A 17,487-nucleotide genomic window follows, 5' to 3' on the forward strand; every position below is an offset into this window, starting at 1 on the left:
TTTCTCTCGACGGCGTATTGAGTTGGTTACTGGGGACTCGAGCATTTTAATCGACGACTTTACCAAGATAACCTTCATTAAGATATTAAATAACGAGCTGTCTGAGTGCAGTTTGAGAGAGTTTGGGGAAATCGAAGGTTGATCGAGTAATTGCAAGTCCGAGGGCTTAAAAACTGGGATTGGTTGCCTTGGTGCGGCTTGGTCAAAGCACGTTGTGCCGGTCGATTGGAGTGGCCAAGCGGTCCCCGAAGTCAGATAAGAAAGATCAAGTGGTAATACATTAATATATCCACGTGTGCCTATTTTTGTAGCTTTCTATATAGTTATATAATATTCTCTCCTAATTTCTACAATGAATTTGGAATAAGATTTACTGAAGTTTTAATTTCAGTAAACTATTCTTGACTACATGAACGAATTTAGTCAAATTCGGATGGAAAAACAAACCATTGTCAACTTGCTGATTAAAAAGTTCATATATATTTCAGATGAACTGCACAAAACACTCTGTATTTTTTATTTTCAAGAAAAAAAAAGGAAACAATACAGAACGTTATTTTTCGTTGACTGGCATCTACTTTACCAATAATACTACACTGATGGCATTTAAACTCTATTAATTTTTTTTAATTTCTCTTAACTATTTTTTTGATTCTATATTTACATGGTATTGATATATTAATCACTTATAATAATTAACAAGTGGTGTTTAACCTCCAAAAGTTTTTTCTTATTTTTTTGAAAAAAAAAACTTTTACTTCAAAAAAAAAAAAAAGACAGAGTTCATCACCCATTTAGATTGGTCAGTCTCTCTTGTTGAATTATTTATAATATAAAAAAATTGTGTTAGCAAGGTAATTTCTATCTATATTTGTACTAGTTATTTTGTTTCAGTGAAATCTCCGAAGAGGAAAAATGATTATTTTTTTTTCATATTGTAATGATAAGCTCCTTAAAATTTAATATTCATGTTCACGTCTCTTCCCGTGTATGAGGCAGCGTATGTCGCCGGAGCATAGTTGAGTTGGTTACGACGAAACAGATATATTGAAGAAGAAATAAGACAGCATACATATTATCCTATTTAATTTAATTTCTAACACTTTAACTTCTTAAAATTTATTCTTCTGATCTTAATAACATCTACAAAAATTTAAACTAATTTTTGGTAAATCATAACATTTCATTGGATAAAATAAATAAAAATAAACTGCGCAACTAAATAAAAGCATATATGTATATTTTAAATTTTTACTAAAAAGAAAACATTTGTTAATTAAATTTAAACGCACACCTAGTATAACTAAATGAGAGCATGTATAATCTAAAACTACCATTTATAACTAAATGAGAATATGGGTTACAACTACAAATAAATTCGTTGACTAGGCGAAAGCAATAATTATATCTGTGAAAGACAAAAGAAAACCGTGCTCAATCTTTTGAATATCTTCACCAACTTTTGTCTTTTGAACATTCCTCTTGAGGAGGATCATTTTCAATTTTTGTGTAGCTATCAACTCTTTTGAAGATTAATCTAGAAGGTCATATGGTCAAGCTTCTCAACTGCTATACTAATTTTATGCTTAGGAATGAACTATATTTTCAATTAGTTAGTCAGGCCCAGTGGTTACATGTATGGGCTGTAAATTTTTAATCTTGTCTCAACATTAACTTTTGAAATACGGGCTATATTATATCTTTTTCATCCATTTACCTATAAGAGTCATCATGGTCCAGCTTTGGTGGTTCCAACTATATAGGGTGTGCTACGTGAGTCTTATCCTTCCATTCAACTCTTTTGGTTTGCTGGATGAGCAACTTCTTCGGCATATTGTGAAAAATAACATTCTAAATCCAGTCATCGAGGCCTTCATCAAGAATGGTGACCACTATAATATGTTGTATTCGTGAGTATTAGAGCTATTTGAGTATATTCGCGCACGGTACTTATTGGTTCATCTCTTAGCAAGGAAAGTGGTCCTAGGGTTTTCTATCAAGGGAATATTTCTGTGTAGGAGAATGTTAAATATCTGGGCATGTATGTAGTTGACGGTTCCTGGGGACAAGTATCGAAGTTTAAGCATTTGACATCCATGCAGGCCTTAAAGATCAAATATGAACAAGTACGAACTGTCTTATTATATTTGAGAATTAATGGCAGTTTATAGAGTTTAACACTTTTGACTGATGCCTTATTGTTCAAAAAAGAAATATGGAGTCTTATATTTATAATTCACATATATATCAAAATAATTTTATCTTTTCCCAATTTTACTTTAATTTCTTCACTGTCGTGTTTGAGTAATTTCTTGTCTGATTTCTCAAAAACAGAGCCTTGAGGAACCTGTGGCTTGTACTGATGTAGATCCTCGAAAAAGAGCAGAGCAATGCATTCTTAAAAAAGAAGACTCCTTCAACGAGGATAGGTGCAGTGTATAGCATATTGGGTAGAAATTATTACATTTTCACATGTTAAAAGAATTTTTAAATTTTCTATAAAAAAAATTTCAGTGAGGAGGATTCTATTCCTCACTTACATGTCAACTAAATGCAAGAGCCACATTGCCTAATGGAAATAAAATTGACTACTCATCATTAAGGTAGGCCACCTACACTGTATATTTATCAAGACTCTTTTCTCAAAAAATTGTGCTCTACATACCAGCTGTATATTTATCAGGACTGAGGCTCATTTATGTTATTTGTAAGCACATTCTTCCAAATTAAAGCTGTGTCAAAACTAGCAGTTGCTTTGTTTTTATGATCATCTCTGGATTCTTTGCCTTTCTGTTTTCTATTTCTGATATTGTTTATTGCTTCTAGCAGTGCAAGAGTTGATAATGTGGGTGATAGGGAATGGCTTACATTATCCTGATCCTCATAAATCTATAAATTACATCACTTTCATTCATTTCGTTTGAAGAATGATGGAATATGTATTATTTGTGCATACTGTATACATAAAGTATGGTTCTGTTAATGTACCCGAAGAAAGCTTCAGGTTTGTATAAATGATAATCAAGCTGTTGTGGTTTCCACCTGCTGCAATCCCGAGTTGTATTGTTGTTGGAACCTGTAAATAACTCAACGGTGCAGTTAGATACAAATGGTCACTTGGGTGAAATCAATGTTGAAGGTAAATCTGAGAAATGCCAAAAGGGTAACCATGTGCAGTTAGATACAAATGGTCACTTGGGTGAAACCAATATTGAAGATGGAAGGCAAATCTTTGAAATGCCAAAAGGATAACCGTGTCTCTGGTGCCTCAGATATTAGTTATTCTAGTAGGGAGGAATGTTCATCAGCACCTCCATCCTCTGGGAAGGTTGTGAACGGGAAGAACTTTCCTGGTTCAAATTAAACCATTTTCAGTTCGATGAAGTAATAATTTTGACATATTTATGTGCTATATCTTATTAATTAGTGCATTAAGTGAACCAAGGCACCATAAAACATCGTGTATAAGAGGGGGAAACAAGAAAGAAGCGAGAGCTAGGTTCTGCCTTGGCATGAACTTTGCAAATTAAGGACAGAGGATTTTACATTGTTCAAGCATGGAATATGCATGACATTTGCAACTCAATGCATCTTCTACATCAACTTTGCAACGTTGTGACCTTAGTATTGTGTGAATGCTTGTTTTTAGTGTAAAAAACATGTAAATTAGTCTTTTCTTTTAGCATCTATTGTAGACCGGCAAGATGGTGTAATTCTTTCAAACATTAGTTTTAAAAAAATTAGCTTCATAGGTCAGAGGATCATTAGAGAGTATTAGAGATATCTCTATCCTTAATGGACTATATTTGGTATAGTTTGTGTGATTGATTGTAGGCTACTGTCTTGAAAACCTAGTGCGAGAAGCGTCTAAGGTACTGCATAACGGATGAACTCTTTCACAGATTGTGGAAGATTGCACGCTATTCATCATTATGCAAGTGATGAGTTTAAATGCAGTGTATTTACGTTCAAAGTGAACAGTGCCAAATGTAGCTGTTGACAATATAAGAGTACCAAGTATGTTTGATAATCACTTTTCAGTTAAGCTAAGTATATTTTACCAATAATTACCTTAATTAATTTTATTAAAGTTTATATATATATATATATATAATTGATCAATATAATGTGCAAAATGTAATGTTGTATCCATCATTATTTGTAAAATAGTACTGTTGTTCAGGGTATTTAGATGCTAGAGATCAACAATTGCAAATATTAGCTCATATTATAAGGTTGGATGGAAGAAGGTTGGTTGGCTTGATTATATCTCAGGCGACTAGGTAGTTGGGGCCAAGTGTGTTGGGTGCGTAGAGTACCTTAAGTTTATCTATACTATATTAATATAAATTTAAAAAAAAAAATCATATCCGCAGTCTTAAATTTAAATTTTGTTGCCAGCCCTTGTGTCCTTATGTTTTCAAGATTGCATGTGTGATGCGTGACCTAAATTTGATAGCTAAAAGACGATCCAGGAGGGAAAGGTGGCGAGCAGCAGTATCCAGATCAAGGGAGAGGTCAGTTGCGGCCGAGTCGCCTACTGTAATTATATTGCCTCTGGTGCTCTCGTAGCAATGGCTCTGGGTGCCGAAGGAGTTAGCGGAGGTGACTCGTGGAGTGGTTGTTCGACATTTGCTGATTTACCTATGGAATGGGAGCTGCTCTGGTCCAGTGATCGTTGATCAATGAAGTAGAAAACTGCAACAGCAGCAATTAATCAAATGTCGCAAATGAGAAATAGACGGCAGTTGCCTGGGTGTTTCAGTCTGAAGGTCGCGGGGTCGGGTGAGAGAATAATGGGGGAGACTGGAGAGTAGTTTGGTTTCGTATATTTAATGGTGTGTCTGACGTAGACGATATTACATTTATCTATCTGAGTTTGGATGTGATGGGATTGGACCACGCCTACTTCACGAATCGCGAATCTGGATGGGTTTAGGGTTTAGGGTCTGGAGCAGAAGAATGTTGGACGTGGAAATTGCATGTAAAATTTTGATGGAGTCTTCAATATTCTGCGACGCTTGCTTAATACATTGATACGTACGTACGTATAAGAACGTACTCCCTCTTCCTTCCATCCACTAGATAATCTTCGGCGACTATTAACTAAATCTGGAAACCAGGGCCTTAGCGACTAGCGAGTCTGAATACGTATGCAGAGTCACCACTTCAAATGCATAATTAGATTTACTGTTTTATTGTGGAAATTTTAAAACAAAAAAATTGAAGTACTTCTATTTGAACATTTTAGATCAAAATCATTTGTAAAGAATGAATCCTAAATATAGAAGTTGAAATTTGATCACTTGGATCTATAACAACAATAATTAAGTTTCATGAGGTTGACTATATATATATATATATATATATACTTTTATATCATTAGATTATATCTGCTATTATATCATTGATATTTAAATAAATTTATCTAATTTATTATTACTAATTAATTTTTTTTAATTTCATATATACATTTGTCATAATTTTATACATCACTTAACTGAAGCATTTATTGGTCGTTAATTATGTTACTATGTATATGTTTATATTATCTTAAATGTATCTTTCGAATTTTTTTCTCAATATGTACAATCTCGACTTTCTTTTTAATATTTTCATTTTTATCTCATTCATCTTTTTATATCCGCACATCCGCTTTTTATTTCTGCAATTCTCATCTTCTATTCATATGCTCGATTCATAGCTCAACATTCAGTTTCACATAATATAGTAAATTTAATCATCGTTATGTAAAATTGTTCTTTAAATTTTAAAGATACTTTACTATCATAAAGAATACTTGATATTCTCCTCCATCTTAATTATTATTTTTTGTATTCTATGCGAGTCATCTCTTCATCTTTTTATAAAAGATAATCATAAATACTTAGAATTCATAACTCATTATCTCCTATTTTAATAATTATATTATTATTATTAAATTTTAATTTTAATTTAAAATCAATAACTTCACTTTAAATCACATGGAAAAATGGTTGAGATTAAGGTAGAAATGGAAATTAAATGGTCTCGTGATTGTCTCATATTGGGCTGGTGAATGAGGACAGATTGAGGTAGCCCATCGGTTCACAAATCAACCGGTTGTATATTTAATCCATATAGTGTATTGGGATTTGGGTTTGGGAGGGAGAGACAAAAGTGTGAGGCCCACTGTAATAAGTTGAGGGAATCTTAGTCGTACGGACTACCACAACCTTTTTACCCCTCAACGGAGACCGCCCATCTCTGCTTCTTCTCTGCCTCCTAAACGGATCCAGCGGTGATTTAGATTTGAGACGTTAAAGTTTTGGGGGGATTACGCAGGTGGAGATAACGGAAGGACATTTACCATGCTGGGTTTTAACTATTGGCTAGCTTCGGCTCCGTAAGGCACATGGACGGTGATTTGAGCCTCCCAGTAATGCGACCAGCCTGCCAACTATTTTCTCACTGGGTAGGGCCCACTTGGAAAGAATGTATTTCTGACGAAAACTGAGTTTCAGACTATACAAAGTTCCATGCCCTGGCCGTTTGGGTTGAGTTTACTTGCACGGAAGAATTGCGATTCCACGAAGATGAAGTTTCAGTTTCCAAGTGTATGGGGAGCTGGTGATTGATTTCAAGCGGGAGGAATAGGAATAGATATATGATTATACGAACATGATTTAGAGCTAAGTTATTTCTGTCTAGCTAGCTCATGATCTCCTCTAATATATATATATAACCACCTTCCCTATTATTTTTACACTAGTTGGCTCACTTGGGCTTTTCATCAATCCTCCGAAAGTAACTCAGTTTCTGCACATGAATAATTTGTATCGATAGATTAGTACAAACCAAAACTTAAGATAAAAGAATGCAGACAAAAAAAAACATTCTAAAATGATTTTATAGCAAGTCTGCTACAAAACAAATATGTTTTTTTCTCCAGTGATTAATATATATAGTACTTGTACCCATTCTCATTTTCATTCCGAACTAATGAACAAATATGTTTATTTCTCCAGTGATTTAAAGTACTTGTACCCATTCTAATTTTCATTCCGAACTAATGAACAAATATGCTTATTTCTCAAGTGATTTACATCATCATCAAGCGTACCCAATCAAATTTTCACTCCAAGCAAATGGTTCAAAGCAGCCAATACACCTGGTGGTACATCGAGATTCAGTCCCATCGATGAAATGTAAATCCGCATGCAGAAAGTGAGAGTTTTGGCGTAGAAACATATTCTCTATTTCAATTAATTTTTAAATTCAAGCAAAAGGAAAAAATAGGCAGTTTTGCACAGAAGGTTCAGAATCATCGCACTTCCACTTTACTTGGGTGGACACAAATAATCCTTACAAAATCACACTCCAAAATTCCTGTCAAACACCTTCAGTCCAAGAGAGGATGATGTGATGTAGGCGAAATGTATATATATAGTTTCCATTCTTCTAGTTAATTTAGAAAAAATTTAACAAGCAAGGTCTAATTTTGATTTGGAGTCAAATTGCATTCATCTAGTCGGCACGAACAAAGTCCTACTCGCCCTCGATGGGGGCAACTGAAGTGAAAGGTGGAACAACGACAAGGTAGTGCAACGCCTACAGGTGAATAAATGAGGCGGAAGCACAAACGACGGATCCGAGCTACGATCGATGGTGAAATACCAGTACTGAAGAATTAAGGGGGAGGAAAAGCAATGACCAATTCGCAGGATCGGAGCAACCAATGTAAGGATGAGTGGCAGAGGAGACGAGCAAGAAAAATGAAATTATTCTCATCATTAATTTCAGTCCTTTCCATTCTCTTCCCACTCTTCTTTTTCTTTCTTTGCTTTAATTTAGCAAACAAATTCCATCAGTTCCATTTCCCTCTCTTCTCTCCTTCTCTTATTGAATTAATCATGCTCATTATTGCTGTAGCGCCAAACGTCAAAATCCATGTAATCGCGGATCGAGCTAAAGAAAACGCATGACCATATGAAACTATTAAGGCCATTATTATTCAAATGAAAGCTAGCGTCCACCATCAACATGTAGCGACATGCATATATATATATATATATATATATAAAGACCTGCAAAGCTACGTCTGCTAACTACGTAGTCTCCTGTTTATGTTCGGGTTTAGGCTTCCCGACTTTGTAACACTATTTATTACGCTACGCTCTTTGCCTTCTCACTCCCCTTCTCCAATCCGGAAATTAAAATTTAAGAGATTTGATGAAGCCTGTCACGAAAGACGGATGTCCACTGTCTCCGATCACAGCAATTTATTATCCATAATAAATTTTCTCAGTCAGTCTCAGTCTCAGTCTCAAACTCTCCGGACAAGACAATCCCCACCATTTTATTAATTATTAGGATGTCTGTAGCAAATGTGTGAGTAAAACAATATAAGGGTGTATTTTCTTGGTTGAATACAAGGGTATATTTTGGTAAATATCAATAAAGAAGAGGGATCCTGCTGAAATACTCTTTTTATATATATATATTTAATTTTATTTCACTTTTGGTAGTTTCAAGTCGGATGCTATTTGGTGTTTCGGAATCACATTTACTTCCCTTGTCTTGTTACCACGTACTATTCGGGTCGGGTTTGATTTAATGCAGGCAAGAATCCAAAAGGGAGACGCCGCATTCAATGATGCTGTTCCCCAATCCCCGTCAATGAGAAGCTGTTCCTGAGACACACCGCACCGCGCTCTCCCACTTTTAAATCAGCCTTCTCGCTGCTCCGCCATCGGAAACACGAGAGCGAGCAGGGACACAAACGGAGAGAGAGAGAGAGAGAGAGAGAGAGAGAGAGAGAGATGGCCGGCTTAAGCGTTCTCCTCGTGGAATCCCAAGAGTCTTCTTCCTTTCCTAAATACAACCATAGAATCAGCCAAACTTCTCTCCCAAAGAAGCCCTGCTCTCTCTCCACCTCCGGCGGCTCGTTTCTGGAACGCTGCGGCCTCTGCCGGAGAAAACTGCAGGAAGGGCATGACATCTACATGTACAGGTGGGGAAGTAATAAACCAAACTCCTGTTTCTCGCTTTAGAAATTAAGCTAAACGTTTCTCTCACTTGGACAGGGGCGACCAGGGGTTCTGCAGTGAGGAGTGCCGGCGGCAGCGGATGTTTATGGACGAGGAGGGCGGGTGGAAGGAGGAGAAGTACGGTTCTCTGGTCAGGGAGGTAGTGGTTCCGGTGGAGCGCAGCCGACAGGAGAAGGTGGAGTACGGGGGGCAGGCGGAGGAGTTGGGTTCCACTTCCTGTAGGGTTAAATAGTAGTTCTAATTAACAGTACGAGATGGATGAGCGCGAATGGGGAGTGAGGGAGGGCAGTAGGACTTGGGTTGGGTTGGATTGGGGCTTTCTTCAAAATGCCCCTCCTTTGTTATCATTGTTTTTTTTTATTTTCTATCTTGGATTAATCTGGTATTCAAATGAAAATTTGGCATGTTGGTTCGCCTCTTGTTTAGTATCTAAACGAAACGAGAACTTCTTTTCTTCATAGTATTTAAAATTTACATACTCCTTTGGGAGTATGATAGAGGTCATTGTATCTGATACGGTTAGCACACAATAGCTAGTACAACAAAACTAATGTTGATTATCTTTAATAAATTGATGTAGCTTCTTAAACATGTAGCAACATCATGGTAGAAAGTAGAAACTATATATATGGTCCATAAGAACACAAAATTAGTGGGTTTAACGAGTACCCCATCAGGCCTACTTGAAGTTCGATCAGAAGGCCCATTCGAATGCCATTTTAGATGCGACAAGAATCCATCAATTTTAGCACCACAAGCGCAGTATATCAAGTTATTGACCAAATGGAAGCTAATTTAAACCTCATCTGGTAGGCTGAATAAGAAAACCGTATGGAGGAGAGGGCAAAGTTGCATTCTTCCATACAACTCTCGGACATGGCATAAAATATTTTGCAGTGTTTTAAAAGGCGAAGGCGTTGGGCGAGGCGTTTATCATCCGCCCACACAGGACGAAAGCCCCGAGGCGTCGGGCGTAAGCCCCATAAATTTTTAATTTTTAAATATATAAAATATGATATATAGACACAAAACTATATATAAATTTTTAATTTTTAAAAACACTTTAAAAATATAAATAGATATAATAAAATTAAGAAAAACTATATAGACACAAAACTATCAGTGAATTACTATTATAATGATCGTGTTAAAAAGAATTTCTGTTTATTTGCTGAATTAATTTAAATTCTTTGTAAGGAATGAAAATTTTTTACAAAATTCATAACAATGGGAATCAAACTCATAACCTTCTAATCCAAAGTCAGACATACTATCCCTCTACGCTATGCAGTTTTGTTATAAATAAATAACTTATTTAATTATTTATTTTAATGCCTCGGAACTAAGGCTCGCCCCAACGTCCAGGCGAACGCCTTGAAGTTCCAAGCGTACGTCTCACAACACTTACGCCCTATTCCATCGGCCAAGGGCAGTATTGGAACGCCTCGCCCCGGGGCGCGCCTCCAGAACGCCTTTTAAAACATTGATATTTTGCAGTAAAGAAAGAATAGTAATTCTTTAACCCCTTAAAGAAAAAGAATAGTAATTCTTAAAACTATAGTAAAGAAATAAAACATTTCGACTATATCCTCTCTTTTTTTCTAAAATAAACCTCTTCCGACTATGGTTATTTTTTTACCTAAAAAACCATATGCTTTCTCCAAAGAGAGAGCACTTGACAAACACAACTTGTTAATAACGATAAGTACCTGCTGAGTTGGAAGTGGGACTTTTCAAAATCAAATTATATCAGTTAAACACGACAGTATGCATTTTAGATGTATGCTGAAGCCGAATTCAGTATAAAATATGAAGCGGCACGGTGAATGGCCCAGCCTATCGACGCCCCTAACGCGAAGCCACGTCATAGTCAGGTCGCGATCCGCCGACCGATGTAAGGAACCCGTTGGCGAGACTGAAAGGACACTACGGCGGATTACAAATTCAATTTGGCATCGTCTTTTCCTTTTTGTTTTTCACACAACGTGTGACGGACGCATGCGGCCCACGGACGGAACTCGGAAGAATCATTCCCTCCTTTCCGTCGTTATCCCAAACCTGTTGGATAATTTATGTGGACTAGCATAATTAATAGGATGTTATATATTGGATTTAGCTATAATGGGTAGGCTTGGTTCATTATTTCCTAATTTCTGTAGAGACCCCTACTCCTAACCCTAATATAAGTGGATTGTCGCCCCATTGAGACATACACGTAATTTTTTTTATCTACGGCGGGCGATAGGAGTAGTTCCTCTCTACTTTTCTCTTTATTGTCTAGGTTTCTCTCAAAGAAACAAAGATGAACTCATCGACATCTTCTGATTCAGGTATTTTTCTAACGTCTAATTTCGTATATCGTGTTTTTCTCATTTGTCATATCATGAATTAGATATTGTAGATTTTTATTTTTTATCAATTGGTATCAGAGCTTAATATTGTTGATCCCCTAACCAAAGGCATAACTGTTAAAGCTTTTGTTGACCATGTAACCCGTATGAGTGTAGTAAGGCCTTTTGATATTTTAGGTTAGTGGGAGTTTATGCTTATGTTTTGTTATGACCTCATATTTATAATATTTGAGATATTGAACAATATTGAGATATTGCTTAAATAATAACTACTGTTGATATTGCTCAAATAATAACTGCTGTTGTATATATATTGTGATGACATATTGTATATTGTGGAGACATTTCGGACCCAGTCTCAATTTTGTTGTTATTATATGACATCTTGGGCAGATGTTTGGGTCATTTTACTGGGAAATAACACTTTGTTCAAATTTTGACATGTCATTTTGTTGGGCTTTCTCATTTATCCATATTCCATTTTGTTGTTGGGTCACAGGATATAAGTATTTTACAATGCATGATATCATTATTCCTTCGAATGTGATTTTCTGTATTATTAAGATGCTTATAGTTCCATTTTGGACCTTTTCGTGTTATGTGTTGACTTATTTTGGCATCTTATTATGGTCACATATTGTTGATTAATCTGATGTATTATGCTGTCCAAGTGGGAGAATGTTGGATAATTTATGTGGACTAGCATAATTAATAGGATGTTATATATTGGGCTTAGCTATAATGGGTAGGCTTGGCCCATTATTTCCTAATTTCTGTAGAGACACTACTCCTAACCCTAATATAAGTGGATTGTCGCCCCATTGAGACATACACGTAATTTTTTGTCTACGGCGGGTGATAGAAGCAGTTCCTCTCTACTTTTCTCTTTATTGTCTAAGTTTCTCTCAAAGAAACAAAGATGAACTCATCGACATCTTCTGATCCAGGTATTTTTCTAACGTCTAATTTCGTATATCGTGTTTTTCTCATTTGTCATATCATGAATTAGATATTGTAGATTTTTATTTTTTATCAAAACCAACATTACATCCTCTCCTATCAAGCAACAGAAATCAGACACCGATAGAATAGCTCGACTTGGTCCTTTCTTCAAACACAACTCATACAAGAAAGAAACAACCAAGCTTCTTTAACGATGGCTCGTTATCTCTCTGTCCTCTCCCAAGGTATCACCTTCTTTCTTAATAGGTATGCCGTAGCCTTTTAATTCTAACTTATACATATAACAGTCTCCCCCTATATGTGTGTGTAATGTTAACTTAATGAACGATGTATTATAATGGATTCAAAAGAGTATACTCTGTCGCAGCATGGCAATGGAGAAGAAGACGACGGTGGTGATGAAATCCTCCAACACCACTTGTTCTGCTTCTACTTCCACTTCTTTGTTGTCGTTACTGAATTCTTGAGAGTCGGATCCAATGATAGGTTGTTACAGGCCCAGCAACGTGGGCTCGTAGGTTAAGGCGGCGGAGCTCCGGGAGAAGCTCCCGCTAGCGCTCCCGCTACAAGACCCAGTAACTCTAGACTTTGTTGCTTTATCTCTATTTATTTTCTGCAAAAGAGTAAAGAGAAAAAATAGAGTGTTCTGTTTGCTTTTATATATATATATAAACAAATAAAAGAGATATCTTAGTAGTTTTCAGTAAAGGAAGAAGAAAAATAAAGTGCATGAAATAAGAACGATTCTAACAGAAGTGAAAATAAGCCCTTTGTTAAAAATATAATATTTCAACCGTTGACTCACCACCCAAGTCTGGCTGAGGTACCCTAATTAGACGATATACTTTAGATTTTCTACTTGCTTGGATGATTTCCAAAACAATATTCTTGAAATTAGAGGACAAATTATTTTCCTCTTTCTCTTCGTGATTGGACAGGAGAAAAAATATTAATATGTTTTTATATTGTATTTGATTTATAAACTAACATTTTTATATTTGATAGAAAATTTCATCATAAAATTATTTGATAAAAAAATTTATCATAAAATATCTATTCATAACAAATAATTATTTTAAATTCAAATGAAATAATTATTCATTAATCTATTTCAAAACTAACTTTACTCAGCTATTTCATATTCCTGACTATAACATAATCGATTGTTTTAATAATTTAATTATTCCTATAACATAATCGATTGTTTTAATAATTTAATTATACCAACTGAATAATAAATTGGTTCAATCGGTACTTGATATAGATGTGATCAATTAATCTAATTATATTAAACATTCCAAACTATTTTAAAAATAACTTTTTAAAGCTATTTTATACTAAAATATTAGATTGCTTCAGTTAAACCAACTAGAATGACAATTCAAATTGCTCGAGCCAATTTGTTAAACAATCTAGAGCTGCAAGCTAAGTGATTGAAGAGGTCTAAGAAGAACGAATGATTCGGATTAGTTGGTGAAGCCCATTGGATAATTCAGTTGAGCCAAAGCAATTTGGCCTATTGGATAGGTTGAGTGGTCTAAGCAGAGCAACCTATCCAAATTTGCCAAGTGGTCTGGGTGGTGTGATCTATTTTAACAATCACTAGTGAATCATTTGAGTGCTTGGTATAACCTATTCAAATATGTCAGACGAGTCAACAGGTCAAGTGGGCCGGATAAACTAAATGAGCCAATGGAGCCACACAATCTAATTAGTGGACATACGACCTACTTGAATGGCCTGAGCAATGGGCTAGCCCATATAGGTTTGGTATGCCTAAGCAAGTTGAATGATTGGGTTGGCCGGACAAGTTAATAATAACTCTATTTGTGACATTCTTTTTGGTTTAATTTACTCTGATATTTGAAGTCCTGTTCCTACTCCTAATGACTATTCTAGGTTTACATGGATATATTTTCTTAAATATAGATCTGAATTATTTCAAACTTATGTTAACTTTTTTGTTGATATGATTAAGACTCAATTTTCTTATCCAATAAATTTTTTTTATATTGACAATGCAATGGAGTATCAAGATTCCATTCTTCTCCGGTTTCTCAAATAACAAGAAACCATTCTCCAGATATCTTGTCCTTATATCTCTTAACAAAATAGTCGAGTAGAGCGCAAATACTGTCATATATTGGATTCTATCTGTTCGTGCTCAACTTCTTTCTGTATCTTGTCTTAAAAAATTTTGAGGAGAAGTTGCTCTTATTTTTATTTACACTATTAATTGTCTATCTACTCCAATTCTTCAAAATATATCTCCTTTTGAAAAACTATAATTATTCAAATCTTAAATTTTTTTTATTGTGCTTGTTTTGTTCTTCTTAATCCACATGAACACACTAAATTAGAACCTAGTGTTCATCTTTGTTATTTTCTTGGGTATAGAACAGAACACAAAGATTATCGATGTTTAGATCTTATTTTTGATAGACTACCGTTAGATGATTATCATTCTTATTTTAATTTAAATAATATAAATATATATAAAGATGTATATATACTCTTTTATCAATCTTTTATTAATATATTGTTAACGTGCAAACATGATTTATTTAATTAAACACAGATTTTTGTTTTTTAAAACGGAGAAAAAAAATTGTGGTGACGGAGCATCAAGTTTTCTGATTTACGCTACTCCGAGCATGAATTGACAGAGGAGTACAATTGTAGACTCGATTGAATGTTATCTATTTTCTTCATTTTTTAGAAATGAAATAATCCACCATATAGTGCTGTGCATCCATCAAATTGCAATTGCAAGGGACGTCAAATCCTTTACTCCTCGACACAGGAACTGACCGTGAACTGATCACCGAGGCAGCCGGCGGCGGCGGCGGTAGAGTACAGCGTCAGGAGCTTCATCTGCATGCGGCGGAGCTGGGTGCAGAACTGGAGAGCTTCCTCCATGGCTCTCTCAGCCCTACGCAGCGCCGCCTCCATCTCCCTGTGACACAGGTAATGCGAATTGATCTGGAACAGGATTCGATCGTGCCTCTCTTGGAACCTCACCAACCGCTCCTCCGCCTGCTCCAGCGCCTCCCCGACACGCCGGAGCCTGTCGGCGATCATCTGCTGCCGGTGCCATTTCTTGAGCACCACCAGGCTGAGCAAGCTCAGGGAAGAAAGGCCGGCGAGGAGAGTGAGGAGGCGGACCAAATCCATATGTGAGGAGCTGATCGCGAGAGTAGTGGGCGTTAAGCAGCCCAGAGAGCTATTCCTTGCTTTGGTGCAAAGGTAAGGACACACTGCATGAACAAGCTAAGTATGCTTTTCTTAATTAAACAGGACCCATTTCACAATATATTTTAAAAAATAAAATAGCTTGCAACAGTATGCCATAGCAAGGCCAATTCGTTACAATATATACCATATAAAGAATACAATTCAAGATCAACCATGCATTGAGAATGGACATGAAGAAAAGGCTAAATACAGTCCTAGCTGGCAAATATGCAGAGCTGGAATCTTTTTTTTTTTGTTTTGTTTTGTTCTGAAATTCTTTCCTTGATCTTTCTCACGAGTGTGACTGATTATAACTATAACTGGTCCTGGAATCGTTTTGGTCAGCTATTCTGCTTGTTGCAGTCAAATCCATGGCACACAGAGACCCAAATGATAAGAACTAAAATCAACAAGATGGAGAGCACCCACCAACTTGATCTTCATGTTTTGCGACCACTTCTTTTGTGTAATTTAGTCCCTTCTTTCCGAAACCCTTGAACCTGGAACGGGAAGATGTCAAACACGATCGTGTTACGGTGTTAAATATCCAGGGGAAAAAATGACTTTTGGCGTGTTGGGTACCTCTTTATGCGAATTCGTGGCCTTGTCTTGCAGATCATCCAGCGTTCCATGGTTTGAAAGTCCCAATTTATGGATCAGAATCGGAATAAGAAGGCGATCGATGACATTGTGAAGAAGCGTAGATAATATATAGTAACAACTAATTAATTTAATTAGGATCTCATAGGTTCCATGGAATTGAGATGGAGCTCTTTCATATTTGCAGAAGAGGGAAGGGTTCGAATCCTGACGAAGTCAGACAATACTCTTCTGCGTCGTGACCAACTGCAGTTTCTCGATTTACCTCACAAATGGTTGTGGGACCGTCGTGACCAACTGCAGTTTCTCGATTTACCTCACAAATGGTCGTGTGACCGATCGTGTGGGGTCACTAAGGTGGCGGATTCCACCTTTTACAGAAGAGATGGAGCTCCTTGCCTCTGGGGTATAGCTGAGTTAATTACGATAGAGTAGAGTTGTTGAAATAGACAAAGATCGAATCTCGGTGAAGTCGAGATAATGCCCTCTTCCGTCACGATCAACTGTAACTTTTCAATTTACTTCCTCACAGATGATTATAGGATTGATTGTGTGAGGTCGACGAATTTCACTTTTTATTGAAGAAATGGAGCTCTTTCCATCCTAAATTGACTAAGTTGTTTAGTGTGAGATAATGGTTGATTTTGCAAGGAATGAGGTGGCATTGACAATGAAATAGAGTAAAAAGAGGAGACAATTTAAGGAGTGGGGCCCACATAAAAACGAATTTCATTAAAAAAAATGATAAATTTCAGTCAGTCTCATGGACTCAATTCCTGGGGTGGCCGATCCGGTTCCACGAAAATTTCCCATCGACCACTAGGGTAAATCGAGAAGCGCATACGGCGGCCAATCCAGATGTCTAGCATCCTTTGATTGCGTTCCCCATTTGGAAGAAAATTCTTGCAAATACGCCATAGCTGGGGATCGAACCACAGGTCCCTGGATCACAATCCGGATATCCTACCGTTGCACCATTGCCCCGGGGACAAAAGAACTTCACTAAGTCCATATTAATGTGTGATTCACGCTACAAATTAAACATTGTTGAACCAAATATTTGCGATTGAAATATATGTATATATATCTATATCGGGCCCTTCAATCTACAACCGTCAAAATATGGACCCACTTGTGGATCTTGCAGGCCTTTGTCTCTCCTTTTTAAACATGTAATTGCGTAAGTATCGAAATCTGTCCAGAAATTAATTATGATTTAAGCGGAGACCGAAGAGAGAGATGCATTAACTCCATGTTGTATTCAAAAATAGATGGAGGGAGACAAGTTTGTGCAGCAAGAATCTTGGTAG

General features: G+C 36.3%; 1 protein-coding gene across 1 annotated transcript; it reads left to right on the forward strand.

The window, feature by feature from the left end:
- The first annotated feature begins 8,801 nt into the window (after positions 1 to 8,801).
- Positions 8,802 to 9,261, forward strand: LOC141816034 (FCS-Like Zinc finger 5-like). The gene is made up of 2 exons (XM_074703866.1): positions 8,802 to 8,992; positions 9,066 to 9,261. The coding sequence occupies exons 1-2, from the start codon at positions 8,802 to 8,804 to the stop codon at positions 9,259 to 9,261; spliced, it is 387 nt and encodes a 128-aa protein (XP_074559967.1).
- Positions 9,262 to 17,487: the final 8,226 nt, after the last annotated feature.

The sequence above is a fragment of the Curcuma longa genome, unplaced genomic scaffold (genome assembly GCF_044706935.1).
Source record: "Curcuma longa cultivar G26 ecotype Majalengka, Jawa Barat unplaced genomic scaffold, ITB_CL_G26_1.1 contig_14126, whole genome shotgun sequence".
In the NCBI taxonomy this organism is placed as follows: domain Eukaryota; kingdom Viridiplantae; phylum Streptophyta; class Magnoliopsida; order Zingiberales; family Zingiberaceae; genus Curcuma; species Curcuma longa.